This window comes from Chelonia mydas, chromosome 19, assembly GCF_015237465.2.
Source record: "Chelonia mydas isolate rCheMyd1 chromosome 19, rCheMyd1.pri.v2, whole genome shotgun sequence".
NCBI lineage: Eukaryota > Metazoa > Chordata > Testudines > Cheloniidae > Chelonia > Chelonia mydas.
The window spans coordinates 5,054,735-5,070,995 of NC_051259.2; the positions used below are offsets into that span (position 1 = coordinate 5,054,735).

General features: G+C 48.7%; 1 protein-coding gene across 2 annotated transcripts in view; it reads left to right on the forward strand.

Moving 5' to 3' along the window:
- Nucleotides 1–16,261, forward strand: part of CSMD2 (CUB and Sushi multiple domains 2) — a 563,293-nt gene that overhangs the window by 457,509 nt on the left and 89,523 nt on the right. For both annotated transcript variants that reach the window (XM_037881906.2, XM_043532277.1), the window contains 6 exons: nucleotides 449–553; nucleotides 7,460–7,578; nucleotides 7,684–7,753; nucleotides 10,425–10,541; nucleotides 11,996–12,205; nucleotides 14,696–14,884. In XM_037881906.2, the coding sequence (XP_037737834.2) occupies nucleotides 449–553; nucleotides 7,460–7,578; nucleotides 7,684–7,753; nucleotides 10,425–10,541; nucleotides 11,996–12,205; nucleotides 14,696–14,884 (810 nt within the window). The remainder of the gene's footprint in view (nucleotides 1–448; nucleotides 554–7,459; nucleotides 7,579–7,683; nucleotides 7,754–10,424; nucleotides 10,542–11,995; nucleotides 12,206–14,695; nucleotides 14,885–16,261) is intronic.

Genomic DNA, 16,261 nt, shown 5'->3' on the forward strand with positions numbered 1-16,261 from the left:
GATGAAAGGTTCTGGGTCAGATTCATAAAGAGCAGCAGCCACTGGATCCAGGGCTGTGCTCAGTCCCACATATCAGATAGAAACACTTGGACCTGCTACTTTAATAGCTAACAGACTTGGGGCAGCGCTGGCTTCCCCAGCGACTCAAGGTCTGTTCCCACTCATCCTCATCACCAAATTGACCTCTCAATCCCTCAGTCCGGCTGCTCTCTGGCTGATAAGACTTTACATGATGAAATGTGTCTCTAGGCTTTGGAAACGTCTTTTCCGACAGGCCTTGGCTATTCCTCTGCTGGACTCATTAGGACCTGTTCAAACTGAGTGGGGCAGTTAAATTAAAGGACTTTCTGTTCTCAGATTCTTCTCAGATTTATGCAGCAAATCTCGGACTATAAAGGGGAGGAGAAAAAACACCTTTCAGTACCATACATCCCTCCTCTTTTCCCAGGTACGACGGTGCCTGCTTTGCTGAACAGCACTTCGAACCAGCTCTATCTGCATTTCTACTCGGATATCAGCGTGTCTGCTGCAGGATTTCACTTGGAATACAAAAGTAAGTGCAGCTCCCAGATGGGTTCCTGGAACAGCACATGCTCAAGCTTTGATCCTGCAGGTCCTAGCATGGTGTGTAAGGTGGTGACAATTCAGTGCAAGTGGAGGCTACATAAGGTGGGTGGTGCAAGTGAGGTTAAGTGCTAGGTTTAGACCCGGTGCTCAAACGCCATCCATGCCTGCTCTCTTACTGTCAAGTGCACAGAGTGTAAAAGAGGTACTCATGTGGGCATAGAATGGACATGGCCGAGGAGATATTTTCATACATGTGATCCTCGTCCTGCTGCTGATGCGCTTAGCTGTGACAAACCCGGTTTAGCGTCGCCTCTCTTACAAGGCAGGAGTAATTTGGCAGCCTGCAGGTTAATAGATGGGGGTCCCCTGCACTTCCTATCCTGCTCGGCACTTTATCCCTTGCACTTACACACACACTATACTCTGCTACTGCACAGTGTCAGTCCCCCAGTGCATGAATGTGTGTGGTGAGCCTACGTGCACAGCTGTCCTCCCACCTTGACTTCCTCCTTGTGCCAGGATGCAAAGATTGTTGCTGTGGGCACTGCTGTGTAACAGCACCTGGCCCTATGTGGAATGAAAGAATAGAAATGAACGTGGGCTTGTGACAGTGTCTGTCTTAACCCACCTCCCATCCCAATGAACTTTGTGAAGCAACAAGGTAGATGCTGGCAACGCAGCGATGGTGTAGGTGAATATGGCAGGGGCATGCTCATTAATGACTTTCACAGCCTCGGACATCGGACCTGGGAGGCTTATTAGCATGAACTGAATAGAAAGCCCTGAGGAAGACCTTCCTGCCAAAGCAGCTGCTACCCCAGCAATCTACAGAGTGTCCCATTGCTAATCTCCCAGTCTTTACTGGAAAGATTCAAGTGTTGGTGCATCCCCAATCACTGTTAAAGGGCCTGACCACTAGGGATCTGGCGGTAACACATCAACCAGACGTGACGTAGGTTCGCTTCCCATTCTTGGACCTCCATTCCAGGAGGATATGGGAGCATCACATGGGTTTGGACAGGGAGCATGGAGCCATCCATATGAAAGGGGGCCTGGATCGTGTGTATCTCTGCAGGACGCTGCATCTGACTAGAGTGGGGGTGGTAGGGATTCTCATTAAAGAGAACAGGCAGGTTTTGATCATGAAGCCAAGGCTTCGTTCTTCCTGCTGCCTGTACTTTGATTCCTCATCTATGACCAGACCTGGTCAATCCAGAAAAGCTACAGCAGGCAGCCATGCAGAGGTGGTTGCTTTTACCTCTCCAGCAGGACGGCAGTGGGCGTATGAATGACAGCTAGAGCAAAAGTCCAGCAACGTAGGAGCTGTAGGTAGCAGAATGATCGCTGTTATGAAATTGAAGGTATCTGTAACAGCAGGGGAAGCAAGCAGGCTTGTGCATTTACAGTGGAAGTCTGAAACAACCAGTCCAGGGCATTCTCTGCTCCCTACGTGCGTGGAGGTTAATGTACAGAGATATTCCCACTCTCTGACTCATGCCCGAATCGGTATCAGCAGCACTGAGCTGATGAGAGATGTGCTGGAACTATTGTCTCCTTTAATGGAATCTTCCTGTGGGCGATGTGAACATAATTGTTTCTTGCTGGACACCCTGTTTTCACAGGTGCTCACAAACATGACTCTCGCCTTCAGATCTCGAGCCAACAGATTGGGGGATTTCTCTCCCCAAAGCCGCAGATAGATTTCAACTGTCTTTCATTTGCAAAATGTCCACAAAATGGCATATGGTCCTGTGCTGTACAGGTGCCTATCTGTAGAGACTCTGCGCCCTTGAGAAATGTCTGCTTGCACCAGACTTTCCAGGTTGCTTCTGTTTATGCATCAGAAGCCTGTGTGTGCTAATGGTTAAAGCAAAACTGCAGGAGAGGAGGAGGGCTTGGGAGAGGCTAAGACCCTGGAGTGGGACTCAGGAGATGGAGGTTATGAACTTGCATAAGTCTCTTCCCCTTTCTGTGACTCCTCCCACCTTTTGTTTGTTTAGTGTGTAAGCTCTTCAGGACAGGAGCCGCCTCTTACCATGTGTGTTAGCAGCACACCACACAGTGGGGCCTTGATTTCATGGGGATCTCTGGGCACTACTGCAAAGCACATAAATGATTCTTCATTTTATTTGCATTGTGGCAGCACCTAGAGGCCCCAGATCAGGTGGGTCAGGGACCCATTATGCTGTTTGCTGCACACACAGATAATAAAAAGACAATCCCTGCCCCAAACAGCTTACCGTCGAATACATTCTCCTTGTAGCCACGCCACTGGCTTGCTCCGTGGTTGGGATCCCGAGGGATCCAGGTAGTGGCCCAGGAGTCTTGCAGCTCTGTCCGTGACTTGTTATGCGGGCTGGTCACTTGATTTCTCTGTGTTTCAGCTCCCCACCTGTAAAATGGGAGTGACGGTTTGCTATGAGGATCAGTTAATATGCGCAGTGTATGTTGAAATTGTTTGAGATCTTCCTTTGGGGCCAATCCCTTGTGCCAGCGTGGGAGCTTTGACACCCACTGGGAGCAGAGCCGGCCCTGTGTTGCCTGGTGTTTGGCACGGTATAATGCTTCGCTGTTTCCGCTTGCTTGTTATGGGTAGGTAGTAGGGCTGTTTATTTCTCCCTCCATGTGGTGGTGATCTGTAGCGTATTCCTCGCCTGTGTCTTGGCCAACACTGTGCTCCAGGAAGCTTGGTTACTGTGTCGGGAACCGCTCCTCTGTTCAGAGCACAGCCAGAGGTGGAACCCAGAGCTTCAGTGAACTGTTAACCACACCAAGAGCAGGTTGAGATGGGCTGGGCAAGTGTGAGCATTCAAGATGGGTTCCTAGATGGTAGCTTATAAAAGAAGATTACCTCCGTATTGCATTCCATTGCTGAGACTCTAAGCTCTTTGGAGCAGGGACCTGGCTTTCTGTTCTGTGTTTGAACAGTGCCGAGCTCTAGGGGGCCTGCTCCATCAGGGTGGCTCTTAGGCACTACAGTAATACAAATAATAAGACGTATTATCCGGCTGCAGTTCCTACCCAGATTCTCTCTCTCTCTCTCACCTGGAGACTGTTTGGCGTCGGAGCTTTGCTCTGTCCACAACCTGGCTCCCATCGTCTAACCCAGATGGCAGCTCCCACTCAGCCAGCCAAGCTGGAGAGCTCACTGCCACCTGCTCCCGTCAAGAGGGCCCTGGCCTCAGCAGTTTTGGAGTGGAGATGTGAAGGTCCAGGTTGGCCCCAAGGCTGCCTTCTGTGTCTTAGGTCTCTGGCAAAACCGCGGTTGTGCCCAAAAGCTGTGCCAGGCCCTTCCTGGCCCGGCTACAATTGCCCAGGGAGGGGTAAATGGGGCAGCCTCCAAGCTCCCAGAACGTCATCTCACCATTCTTCCGTCCCTGACCAACATGTTGCACTACAGAAGCTTCCATAGTAACCGCAGAAGGGTCCGGCATGTCCTGCCGTCTCCTCCACCCTCACCCCCATTTCCTGCTGCTTCCCTTAGTCCCCAAGGTCATGCATGGATGTGCCCTCTCCCGCTTGTCCTCCTCCATGTTCTCTCCTTGAAGCCCAATGTTCCTCTTGTTTACGGCTTGCCTGTCCGCAAAAGACGCTGTCTCTGGGTCTGTGAAAGTGAGACCTGCCACGCAGTCAGCTGCCCGGGGCTTGTCATCCCCTCTGGGCTGGTGTCTCTGCTGCAGAGTGGCGAGGAGCCTGGGAAGGAGGGTGCAAAGGATGCTCCCCGGCACGATGAGAAAGGGGCCGGGCAGGCATGCTTTGACATTGAGACAGCGGTGTGAGGCATCTGCTGGGCCACCTGGCAGATCTGCATCCCATCTGTTTCTTCCTCTCTCCATCCAGCCCATTGTTCCCAGCAGTGTACACATCTGTAGCTAGATGCCTCTATCTCTCTCTCTCCATTCAGCCTGGGAGCACCCCCTGGTGAATGCTGCCACACAGGGACAGGGAAGAGGCTTGGGTGGGTCAGCAGATGAGCGACTTGTTGTGGAATACATTAGTCTCCCACATGTGCCCTCTCCTTCTCCAGGGCAGGTCACCCTGGTGCTTCCTAGCACTTGTTTGATTATTGAGGGAGATCATCAGAACTCTGTGGGGATCCCAGGCCCCCCTCATTGCACTTCCAACCCCTCCTCCATGTCTACCAACTCACTTGCAGGCATGTGCTAATCCAGCCAGTCACCACCAAGTTCAGCCGTGGTTATTCCTAGCAATAGGACAGCATGTCGCCAGATGTGCCCATATCCCATGACTTTCTTCCCACCGGACTTTTTGTTTCTTTACTTGAGGAGACTTGCTTGTAGAGAGAACCTGCATTCTTTGGGACTGCTGTGACCAGCTGGCCAGGAACAGTCAAACCTGACCCATCAGGCGCATCCTCGGGTGGTGGTGGTGAGATTGGAGGCATGATTAGAAAGGGTGGGTTTGAGAGCTTTGGTAGCCCAAGAGAGGTTGGTCATTTGCTATGAAGACTCCTGGGTTCTGACCTGTTTTCTTCTGCTGTGAGACCTTGAGTCATTTCACCACCCTCTGCCTCAGTTTTCCCTTCTGTGAAACGGGGATAAGAGCACCTCGCTCCTAATGGGTTCATTAGTAAAGCAGTACATTAGTGTGAGGTACAACAGCGAGAATGCCAGCAACTCCATGAAGTCCAGCAACGATATGGCTATTGCCATTGAAGGCACCCAGATGCTACGGTGATGGTCAACAGTATAAAACCCTGAGATGGATAGATAATCATGGTTCTCAGCTGAGGCATTGGCTGAACTATACTGGGTGCCCCATTTTGGGGTCAGGTTTCCAGGCTGGGACAGGAAGCTTCCAGCTTGTATACTTAGGAACACCAGAAGGAAGCAGCGTGAGGTGAGCTCATACGTAGTGTTTCTTCCACTTCTCCCCCAATCTGATCCCTTGAGAAATAGCCCTTATCTCCACATGCCCAAAAACCAGAGGGAAATTAGTGGACTTTAGCACTGAGGATGACTCTGTCGCCCACTGTTCTGTGTGAGAAGTTATTCAAATCTGCTCTCACTACTCCCTGAAGATCAGGAGATACAGCCACACATGTGGCCATGCGTGTTTTCTTGCCGGAAAGCATGACTCTGATATCAGAAGGGGAGTTGCCATCAAACCCATGTCAAAGTTATTTCTTTTTTTTCCCCCTTTCTAGTTCAGCCTCCAGACTGTAGAGTTGAAGCAGAACTTTAGCCCTTGGAATGATGCTGAAGGTTATCTTTTAGTGACAGCTGTTAGTGTGGAGAGTGAGGGGGGTTCTGGCAGACAGCTGAGCTATGGTGAGCTATGAGGTGAGCTGAGGTGACTGCGAACTACTATCTTAGTTTTATCTCCATGTGGCGCCATGGAAGTGGGAGACGGGGGAATACATAAAGAGGCGAGCACCTCACTGGACATATGACCTCTGGGGTTGCTAATCCTGTTTGCAGTGGGCCTCCTTCTCATTGTAATTGTAGCCTGGAAGGAAACGGGATTGAGTAAAATCTTCATGCAATATTCAATTTAGACACTATCAGAGACCCAGATCTGTTACTGTTACCTGTCTCAAATGATAAATTCATTCCATAATTAAAGAGAGAGAGGGGGAAGGGGCAGAGAGAGAAGGGGAAAATGGGATTGTGCTGTCTCTGTCCCCAAAAAGGGTAAATTACATACGAGAAAAAGAATGGACTCTTTGTACTACAAGCGTGACTCAAATAAACTGGAGTTTGTCAAGCAACGGACAACTGGGATTGGCTCCCTCCTTTTACAAATCAGGCAACATCCGATACAAAACGATGTACAGCAACATGAATACAAACACGATTTAACATTCTCAAGGGGGCTTTCGTTGCCTCAGTGCTTTGCTTTTCTACTCTTGGTTACTTTAAAGACTGATGTATTGTTGCTTATGTATAATACAGCAATTATTACACTGCTGACTAGCCCTGAGTCAGTGAGGTCTGATCAGTAGCATTCATGCCTGTCAACCAGAAGGTTACATCTTACTTATTCATATCCGACAAATACTCTCCCCAAGGGAAGTGTTGGGAGCCTGCTCTTGCAAGACGAATAAAATTGGACTGCATAAAGCACTAGAGAATAGAGCGGGGGGAACTATTAAGATACCAGAGAAAGCTGCCAAGGCCAGGAGTGTAAATGAGATGCTGGAGGATGGAGAAAGGCAATTAGGGTGGTGTTAGGAAGACGGGCACTATGGCATGGGCATACAGATCAGGTTAGGTGGCAAGAGAAAGTCGCACGGGATGCAGCACAAACTTCATTCTAGGGATCCATCTTTCTGCTGATGGCCCTTGGGAAGAGGTGTTGGCAGGTAAAAGTGTTCCCAGCCCAGAGGTACAGGGATTGTGTAGAGGAGGGTTTAGAACTAGGGCCAATCGGGTAAAATGGAAGACGGGTGAATTTGAGGTGACTGTCAGGGGGAAATACGACAGTGATAACTTCTGTTAGACCCTGCAATGGTCTCCCAGTGGAAGTGGTGGAAGCCCCATCACTAGAGGCATTCAAAGCTGGACTGGGCAAAGCATGCCATGATACACTGTTCTTCGGGGGGATTTCATAGGGAGATGGAGATGGCAAAATGGAGTTTCCCCATCTGATTTCTATGGGGGAGGTCATTAGCAACCATTGAAGGGACACAGTGAGTTAAGCTTCAGATTCCCCTGTGTGGTTTATGCCCATTTCTGGCAGCACACACTCAGTTGCATTGAATCTTTCTCAGTGTTTGCTCCTGTGGTCTATCTCCCCCGTGTTTGTCGTGTGTCTGTAAGTATGATGTCCTTGTCCCATTGAGACCCAAGGTTCTTCCTTCTCTGCCTTTGCCATAGTTCACATTCCCCTCTCTCTTTGAGCGTTCAATTTCACTCTTTCTTTTTCACAGCCGTCGGCCTGTCCAGCTGTCCAGAACCCGCAGTGCCTGGGAATGGCCTGAAGATCGGAGAGAGGTACTTGGTTAATGATGTCATCTCCTTTCAGTGTGAGCCAGGCTATGCACTCCAGGTACTATACACTTGCAAATCCAGAAGCTTTTTGTTTTCTGGACTTCAACATTGCTGTGAAACAAAGAAACCCCAAATCTCCTGAATATCTTATTTATTTTTTTAGGGGCACTCACACATTTCCTGCATGCCGGGGACCGTCCGGCGCTGGAATTATCCACCTCCACTTTGCATCGGTAGGATTTGTGCCACAGCTTAGTTGCTTCTGTATGGTGCCCTCTTAAAATGTGGGGGAATAAGCGTGGGTGAAAAGGGAAGGACCGGTAGCACTGGGACTGGTGTCCAAAACAACAACAAAACCTGGTTTGGTTTGATTCATGAAACCCCCATCCATGAATCTACATCACAGAACCATCACTCCTGTAGAGGGAGAGCCATTCCCCCCCCCGTGATTCAGTGGTGTTCACCCTGCAGGAAAAGAAGAATGTTAAAGAACCAGATCCTCACCATGCTTCGTTCACCATTCTCGCCTAGGGTGATGCCCTGGGAGAGGTGATGGTGAGTGGCCAGCAGCGTGAAAGGTGGTGGACCTTAGGGCTCATCCTGCTCCTGTTGAGGAGAACAAGTGTCAGGCTATTGACACAGGGCAGGAGCAGATACTGCAGAGAAAGAGGCATGAAGGCAGCTTGCAGGACATTTTGGGTTATTTTAAGGCAATATTTTGTTCTTTAACAACTCTAGATGTTTAATATTCATATTCTGCACTTTATGACTTTGCGAGAGAGACATTTATGCATTTAATAGCGTTAGTTAGTTAACAGTTATTTCAGGCCCCTGCTGCTCCAGCTCACATCATTTAGCTTTAAAGTAATTATAATAGCTGCTGGCTCTTTTATCTGATGATCTACAGGCCAGAAATAAATAGAGAGATACTTACAGCAGAAATAAGTGAGTGGATGGGACTCCTGCCAATGGGAGCTGCTTAGAAAGGAGCCAGAACCCCTTTGGCTCAGCATTATGGTCAAGGAATTCAGGCGCTGGGAACAGGGTCTGCAGTCATGGGGACGTCCAAGATTAATGCAAGAACAAAAAAATCTTACATTATCATTACTATGATGTATTTCTGTTGGCATAGCACCGAGGAGTTCAGTCATGGACCAAGACCCTGTTGTAGACATTAGTGTCTGTACAGTGCCTAGCACAACAGGGCCCTGGTCCATGACTGAGGCTTCTAGGCGTTACCACAATGCAAATAATACTGGTGTTTGAGCCAGATTGTCCCTTTAATGTAGTGCTGGAAAGTTATGTCGGTGTGTCCATCCCTATACTTGCCTGTCTACCTACCTACCTACCTCCCCACTTCTCTTCTCCTCCAAATCCCAGTGATGTCACTGGGGGGCGACCGCTTTGCAGGACCCGATCACTGCTGTTTTAATAAAGGAACACAGTGTGCGTCTGGGATTGGGTTGTTCAAGCCCAGGAGTCTAAAGCTGGATCCATATTGAAGCACCTTACATAAGGGTACATCTCCACAGTCAGTGACAGCCCACGACAGCAAGCCTCTGAGCCCAAGTCAAGAGACTTGGGCTTGCGCTTACCGCACTCAACACAGCTGCGGAGACAGGCCTTCTAAGTTGCAGCTCAATCTCTGAAGCCCACCCCCTGCCTAGACTTCAGAGTCCAAGCTCCAGCCCAAGCCGCTGTGTCTACACCACTGTTTTTAGTGTGGTATCCTGAGGCCCATGAGCCTGAGTGTGTCGATTCGGGCTCAGAGGTTCGCCGCCGCAGGCTGTGTCGACCTGGTTTTCGGAGATGCTGAGCACCTGCACCTGCTTGAGTGAAAATCAAGCAACTTAGCAACTTTTTTCTGTGTGTGTGTGTGTGTGTGTGTGTGTGTGTGAAATTCTATGTATGTGTGCCAAGCATCTCCCAAGTATGACAATTTTCACCTCACTGTAAACCAGAGATTGGATTCTTCGTCATTCTCTCATTTCCAGACATTATACAAAAGCCCCCAAAGCACTGGAGAAAACATATTAATTCCCTGGCAAGGTTTGCTGGCTGTTGTCCGTTTATTTAATCCAGATGTTTTCCTTTTACATAATTTAAGAGCAGTTATGTTAAACAGACATCAAGGGGGGTGGAAACCCTTACAAGAGAAGCATTGTCAGACGTGAGCATGCATAGTGAGATGCTGGACAAAGGGAAATCTGTACCTTCAGTGTCAGATTGGATTAGGGATATGAGTGCATGTTATTGGAACATATTACAAGAGTAACGCAGAGGTCAGTCAGATAAGATGATGTCTTGAGTTGAAATTTAATATGTCTTCTTGTTTGTTTTGATGTTTGTGCATTGGCCTTTGTAGAGGTTTCATTTGAGCCAACTGCGTATGCAAATTGTTCTGTATTTATAATTGTCCAGAGTTTGCTAAATATCATACCAACAGTTCCATCTTGATTTGGATCAAGCGGAGGCATTCAGAATCACCATAAGGGGCTAGACAGATAGATTTCTTCTTAGCTGTATTTTGTGTCTTATTTAAGGAAATGAAATCATTATCACCCACAGGCCCCATTGGGTTTGATACTGCACGTACACATGGTAATAGGTGCCCCCTGCTTCTAACACCTTACAACAATGCTGTGACCAGAGCTGCTCAGAGGTATCGATCCAGTCACCGGATCAGAGCTTTAATAGGTCAGACACAGAGGGCAGGAAAAAGATACAACGTACTAGGGCGGTGATCAGGGTGATGCTTGGCAAATATCATGTTAGCTCTGTGGTGAATTTTTCTTTTCTTTTCCATAAAATAAATTGATGGCGGTGGCTGTCTCCCTGTGTAAATGGTAAGTGACCTTTCCCCAGATCCTTTCCATTAACATCAGGCCCCTGTCGCTTTCACAGCCCAATGCGGTGGGACCGCAGAAGAGATGGAAGGAGCGATCTTGAGCCCTGGGTTCCCAGGAAACTACCCCAGTAACATGGACTGCAGCTGGAGGATCTCCCTGCCTGTAGGGTTCGGTAAGGCTGCCAGTTCTTCAGATGAACACTGTTGCTTCTGGGTGCCTATTTCTGCTTGTGGCCTAAGTGATGGTAGACACTCAGGGGTTAATCTGGAAGGTCTCACTGCACCTGCAAATACAGCTGATTCTCTGGGTCACTTCTGAGTTTTTTGGACTGAAGCTTTCCCCCTTGTTGTTATCACGCATGCCTCTGTATGTTGGGGTGCAGTCAGGAATGCAACAGCCTTGCCTCTCCCAGCACCCCAGCTTGCCCCCCGGATCATGGCTCAGCCGCACACCAGAGCATACGGAAAGGGGGAGAGATTTGCCTTGTGCTCTCCTTCTCCGTTCCTCATAGCACATCTGCTCAGGACCCAGTCACAATCCGGCCCCAAACAGTGCAGTGTAGGAACCCCAGCAGCACTGGGCCATTAGCTTGAGAAGCATCCCTTATAGAACAATTGGAAGCCAGCTGAGTTGTTTAAAGGGCAAATCAAGATACAATTAGATCACTGTCTCCCACTCAGCGGTGCCTGAATACTAAACTTTCACGCTGTCTGTGCAGGCTGGGAGAGTTTGTCTGACTCGTTTCTGTCAGAAACCTGGTCTTCACAAGGCAGCGGAAGTGGTGATCCAGTCCCCATGCTGAACTTATCCCTGAGAGAGCATTGGTCTGAGCCAGGGGTTCTCAACCTGCAGCCCATGGGCCGCTTGCAGCCCAATCAGCACAGAGCTGTGGCCCATGTGACATCCTCAGGGCCATATAGGTAGTACTGGATGCGACCCACGTAACACATTCTGGGCCACATATGCAGCCCACACTGGTAAATAGGTTGAGAACTACTAGTAATAGAGGGAATCCTCTCTCTCTCTCTCTCTCTCTGGATGGAGGTAAAGTAAGGCGTGAGCCTATTTCATGATGTGTGTCGCTGGAGGTTTGGACATAAGGGGTGTGTCTACTTTGTCCACTAAGCCACGTTTGTGAGACTCGGGCTTGTGGACTCACTGTTTCCATGCCCAGGCTTGAGCGTCCAGGCTGCTTTGTAAATCTGGGTTTGCAGTTGCTGGACCAGGGTCTTTCAGCCATGCTAACATGTCCATACTGCACTGCACAGACCTTCTGACCTGGGTCTACAGCATGACTTGCATCCACACTACAAAGTGACAGGGCTTGGACCCGAGTCACAGCTGGACTCAGGCTCTCACCCATCCAGCTATGCATTCCAGTGAAGTGAGCTGTAGCTCACGAAAGCTTATGCTCAGATAAATTTGTTAGTCTCTAAGGTGCCACAAGTCCTCCTTTTCTTTTTGCGAATACAGACTAACACGGCTGCTACTCTGAAACTTGATGAATATAGTTCCAGGTCCTGCTGCTTGACCCACCCGTATTTGCCGATTTCCGAACTAGCAGACTGACTTGACCGTTGCATTTATTTCTTCTCCTCCTCCTCCTCCTCCTCTTCTCCTTCTCAGGTGCCCACATCCAGTTTCTGAACTTCTCCACCGAGCCAAACCACGACTTCATTGAAATCCGGAATGGACCTTACGACACCAGTAACGTGATTGGTAGGTTCAGTGGCACTGAAATCCCAGGCTCCCTGCTGTCGACGTCACACGAGACAACCGTGTACTTCCACAGCGACCATTCGCAAAACAAGCCAGGATTTAAGCTGGAATACCAAGGTAACAAGGCCACCAAACAAGCAGGGAGGGAGAGTCCTGTCCCCAGGGCTGGCACTAGAGAGGGAGCAGACGGAACAAGAGCTGCTCTTTTGTTGAATTAGTACCATGAGGACTTAATCCAAATTAGTGGAAAGGTGTTACATGAGATCCATACTTAATCCTAATAGCTGGGTTCCGTTCATCCTGCTGTTGCCTAAGGCAAATAACAAATGTTCCCGTAGTGCTTTGTAACAGTGAAATGCCTCAGAATTAATTCTGGCCAGACTCACTTTGATCTTGGCTCTCTAGACTGTCGTGTGCCGTAAGAAGTCATCCCCAATGGACACAACTTTGCCTTGGAATTTTGCAGGTGCTCGTCTTTCAGGGTCAAAAGTAAAGTTTGGATCCTGAAAGCTCCTCTCTGTTTCCTAGAGCTGTGATGCGCTCTTGATTTGTGCTGATATGGGCTGTGGATAGGGGAACTGGGCATTTAAAAGAAAAGAGACGCAGTAGTTTAATTGAATATTCATATGCCGTGGTGCTGGGCATGGTTTGAGAATCTTAACCGAGAATGAGAGTGGGGGCAGAGAAATAAATTAGCACCAATTAATAAGCAAACCGTGGCCTAAAGTTTCACAAGTGACCAGTGAATTTGAAGAGCCTCTGGTTTTGCATCCTCAGCTTGAGATCATCTTACAGGGAGTCATGATTTTCAGGGGGACGGGGCTCAACTCTTTCAAAATCAAGCCCCGTTTAAGGTGTCTTAAGTCAGGCACCTGAAAAATTGAGCACCCCCGATCCCTAGTTGCTGTTAAACATGTAGGCCCCTGAGCAGTGAATTCCTGTGAGTCTGTGAAACCCTCTGGGCAGGAGCTCTCTGGGTGTTTCTTGTTCAAACTTCTCAGAGTGGATTTTCTGATTTTGGAAGGCGCTGGGTTGACAGCCCTGGATTCCTTGGTTCATCCAGCTGCAGCATGTGCAACAGCAGTGCTGTTTCCCCTCACAATGTCCCTTGACCAATGTGCCTTTGGAGGGGCCGTCTCTCAGGTTGTTGAGTCTCATGGCTCATTCGCTTGTTGGCCTCTCTGCGGAGGGGCACATTGGTCATTGCAATACACTGGCAGCCTCATTAAAAGAAGCCAAGAGCTGAGCAGACCAAAGAAGCAGATTTCCATTTATATACCTAGAAACAGCCACATTTCTATATGTACCTCAAGCGGAATGGGTCAGTGTATATCTGAGTCTGCAGGGCTGTCAATCCGGAGCTCTCGTGAGTACTACATTTCCCAAAACACTCGGCCTTCTCTGCATCCCCGTCCTTGGGGGATTCGAGCATTGAAGGGACCAGGTGTCGTGCAGGGGAGCTGTGTGTTGTGTAACGAAGGAGATGGACTTCAGTGTGCCGCAGCTGGGAGCTGAGTGATCCTGCCACCACAGAAGAGAGGCAAACTATGAGTGGAAAAGGCAGAGCATATCTCTCTGTCCCTGTGATGCAGCCAAAGGCTGGCAAAGGGCAGACTCCCCAGAAATAGCACTAAAAGCAGCTACTCAGACCTAATTGAAAACATTAATTTTCCTTTGGCTTTCCCGTGCGTGTACCATATAACTCATGCGCTGTTGTACGATTTAGGGGGAAAAGCACAGTCCAAGGCACCATGGGTAATCTCATGGAAATTGCTATGAAAATTAGATCTGGCTATGCTGATCAATAATAACTCATCGTGACAGGCAGCGCATGTTAGCCAACTGCCATCCATTTATCACCAAAACCACTTCCATTTTGTTGAAAAACCTGGCAGATTTCCCCCATTAGAAGCGAGCTATGGGTTGACTCTGTGGACATAGGCCTCATAGAGACAGGATAAACCAAGAGCGGGACCCATTGCTCCGTGACCACGCCTGCCACAAGTAGCAGGATTTTCTAATCGCTATCGATCAGAAGAACGTTTGGCTCTTTAATCCCTTTATAGAGTCACCACTCTTAAAAAAACAAAACAAAACAAAAACAAAAACCAAAAAAAACCCAAAAACGAAACCAAACCAAAAACATCAAGCATTGTGAAGAATCTAACGGTGGCATTCTGGCCCCACTGCAGTCAATGGCAAAATTCCCAGTGAATTCGGTGGGGCCAGAATTTCACCCGAAATCCCTAATCATGCCAAGGGGTAGATTTTTATGTGGGAATTGCCATCCCGGATCAGACCACTTTTATATAGCTTCAAGCCCTTTTGGTCCTAAATCCAGCTATGAGGCAGGGAGGAAAGGGGTATTTACTGCCACAGGACATGCATTTATCTAGGGATTTTTGTCCATTGGGGTGACATTTTGGCCGTCTCTCCCATGCCCCATTTCCTCTGCACGCATTAAACCTCCATCCTCTAGAGCGACAGCCAAGATATGGTGAGGACGGTGGCTCTAGCACTACGAAACCCTTGGCAGGAGGGGAAAATGACTCCAGCCCTTAGAGGAAAGCATGAAATACAGAACTTGTCTCCTTATTGTATTTCCAGCCTATGAACTCCAAGAGTGTCCTGACCCTGAGCCTTTTGCCAATGGCATTGTGAGAGGAGCCGGGTACAATGTTGGCCAGTCCGTATCTTTTGAGTGCCTTCCTGGATACCAGCTGATTGGCCATCCAGTCCTGACATGTCAGCATGGGACCAATAGGAACTGGGACCACCCACTGCCCAGGTGTGAAGGTACGACTTTATTGGGTCACCTTTGAATATCATGGGGATTTTCTGGGTAGCCCGAGGAGTCTGCTCAGTACTGGCTTCTGGTAACTTGCTTGCCTTTGATTTTGATGGATCAGCTGGGAGGAAGGAGGAAATGACATTGCCTTGGTATTTTAAATCCACCTTCTTTCTAGGTCAAAGCCCAGATTGCTGACTCAGGTTCATTCAAACTCATATGCAGTCTGGCTTTGTGCCGATGCTGATTAGCGGGAAGGGAACAAGCTCAGAACAGCAGCTCAGTGATAGTGGAGGATCCAATAGAAGAGATAAAAATATGGTCTGCAGTTTCTTTGTTATATGCATGTGGTCCTCGAGGGCATAGCTCTTCCTTTCCTAAGCCTTTGTGTAGCGTTGCTGTGCACTGTTTAACAGCTGCTTTGTCTCACCCCAGAGCCAGCTACATTGCATTGTAGTTTGCACAGGCCATGGCCCTTTACATTTGTAAAACCTAAAGTGCTTTGTGATCCTACAGGATGCAAGTTTCTCTGGAAACACAAGCTGCTGCTAGAGACAGGCCTGAGCTGTGTCGTACGGCTACAGGTCTCGACCCTGGTAGTGTTAGGATCAGTGAGTTGGGGTCAGCCCACTTTGGGAGGTGTGGGCGAGCGGCGAAATTCAAACCCAGACCTGGGTTCATCTTCCAGAGTTAGGGTGTGTTTGCATCTGGGGTTATGAGTCAAGCCCCTCTCTGGCTAGCAGCGTTTTGTTCTTTGCTTTTTCCGTTGCTGACTGTCAGTGGGAGTAGTGCTTGTGCAATAAGGCAGTATATGGCCCTGAGAAAAACATGCCTGCTTTTTGAAAGTGCTGAGCACTTAAAGCGCCCATTGTCAGAACCTCTGTGAACCAGGCCCATAGCGCCTGTCTTCCACGGATAGAAGTGGGCTTCACAGATATTAATTATCTAACCCTCTCAGCTCCACTGCCTTGTGTATTATTATTAAGTCTATTGTACGGATGAGGGAAGCTGAAACACAAAGCATTCAAGTGACTTGCCAATGGTCACTCAGCAACTCAGTGGCAGAGACAAAAATTAGAACCCAGATCTCATCCATTCTTAACCTCTCCAGGGACAATGGCTCCACATTGCAAGTGCATTGATTTGTCTTCTCTGCAAGCTCCCCACAGAGCACGTTTCCCTGAGCGCTGTCACGTGGCAACTTCAGAATCTGTGCTCCCTGCTTATGCTAAGAAACCATCATCGTTTTGCTGATTTATTAACCCCTGAGAAATTACTGCCGGCTCTTGGACAGGTTTATGGCCACACAGGGCCAGCATTCTCTGCCTGGTTTTCTTTCTATTTTTTTTAACTTTTCCTTCTTTCCCAGCCTGCTATTTCATGCT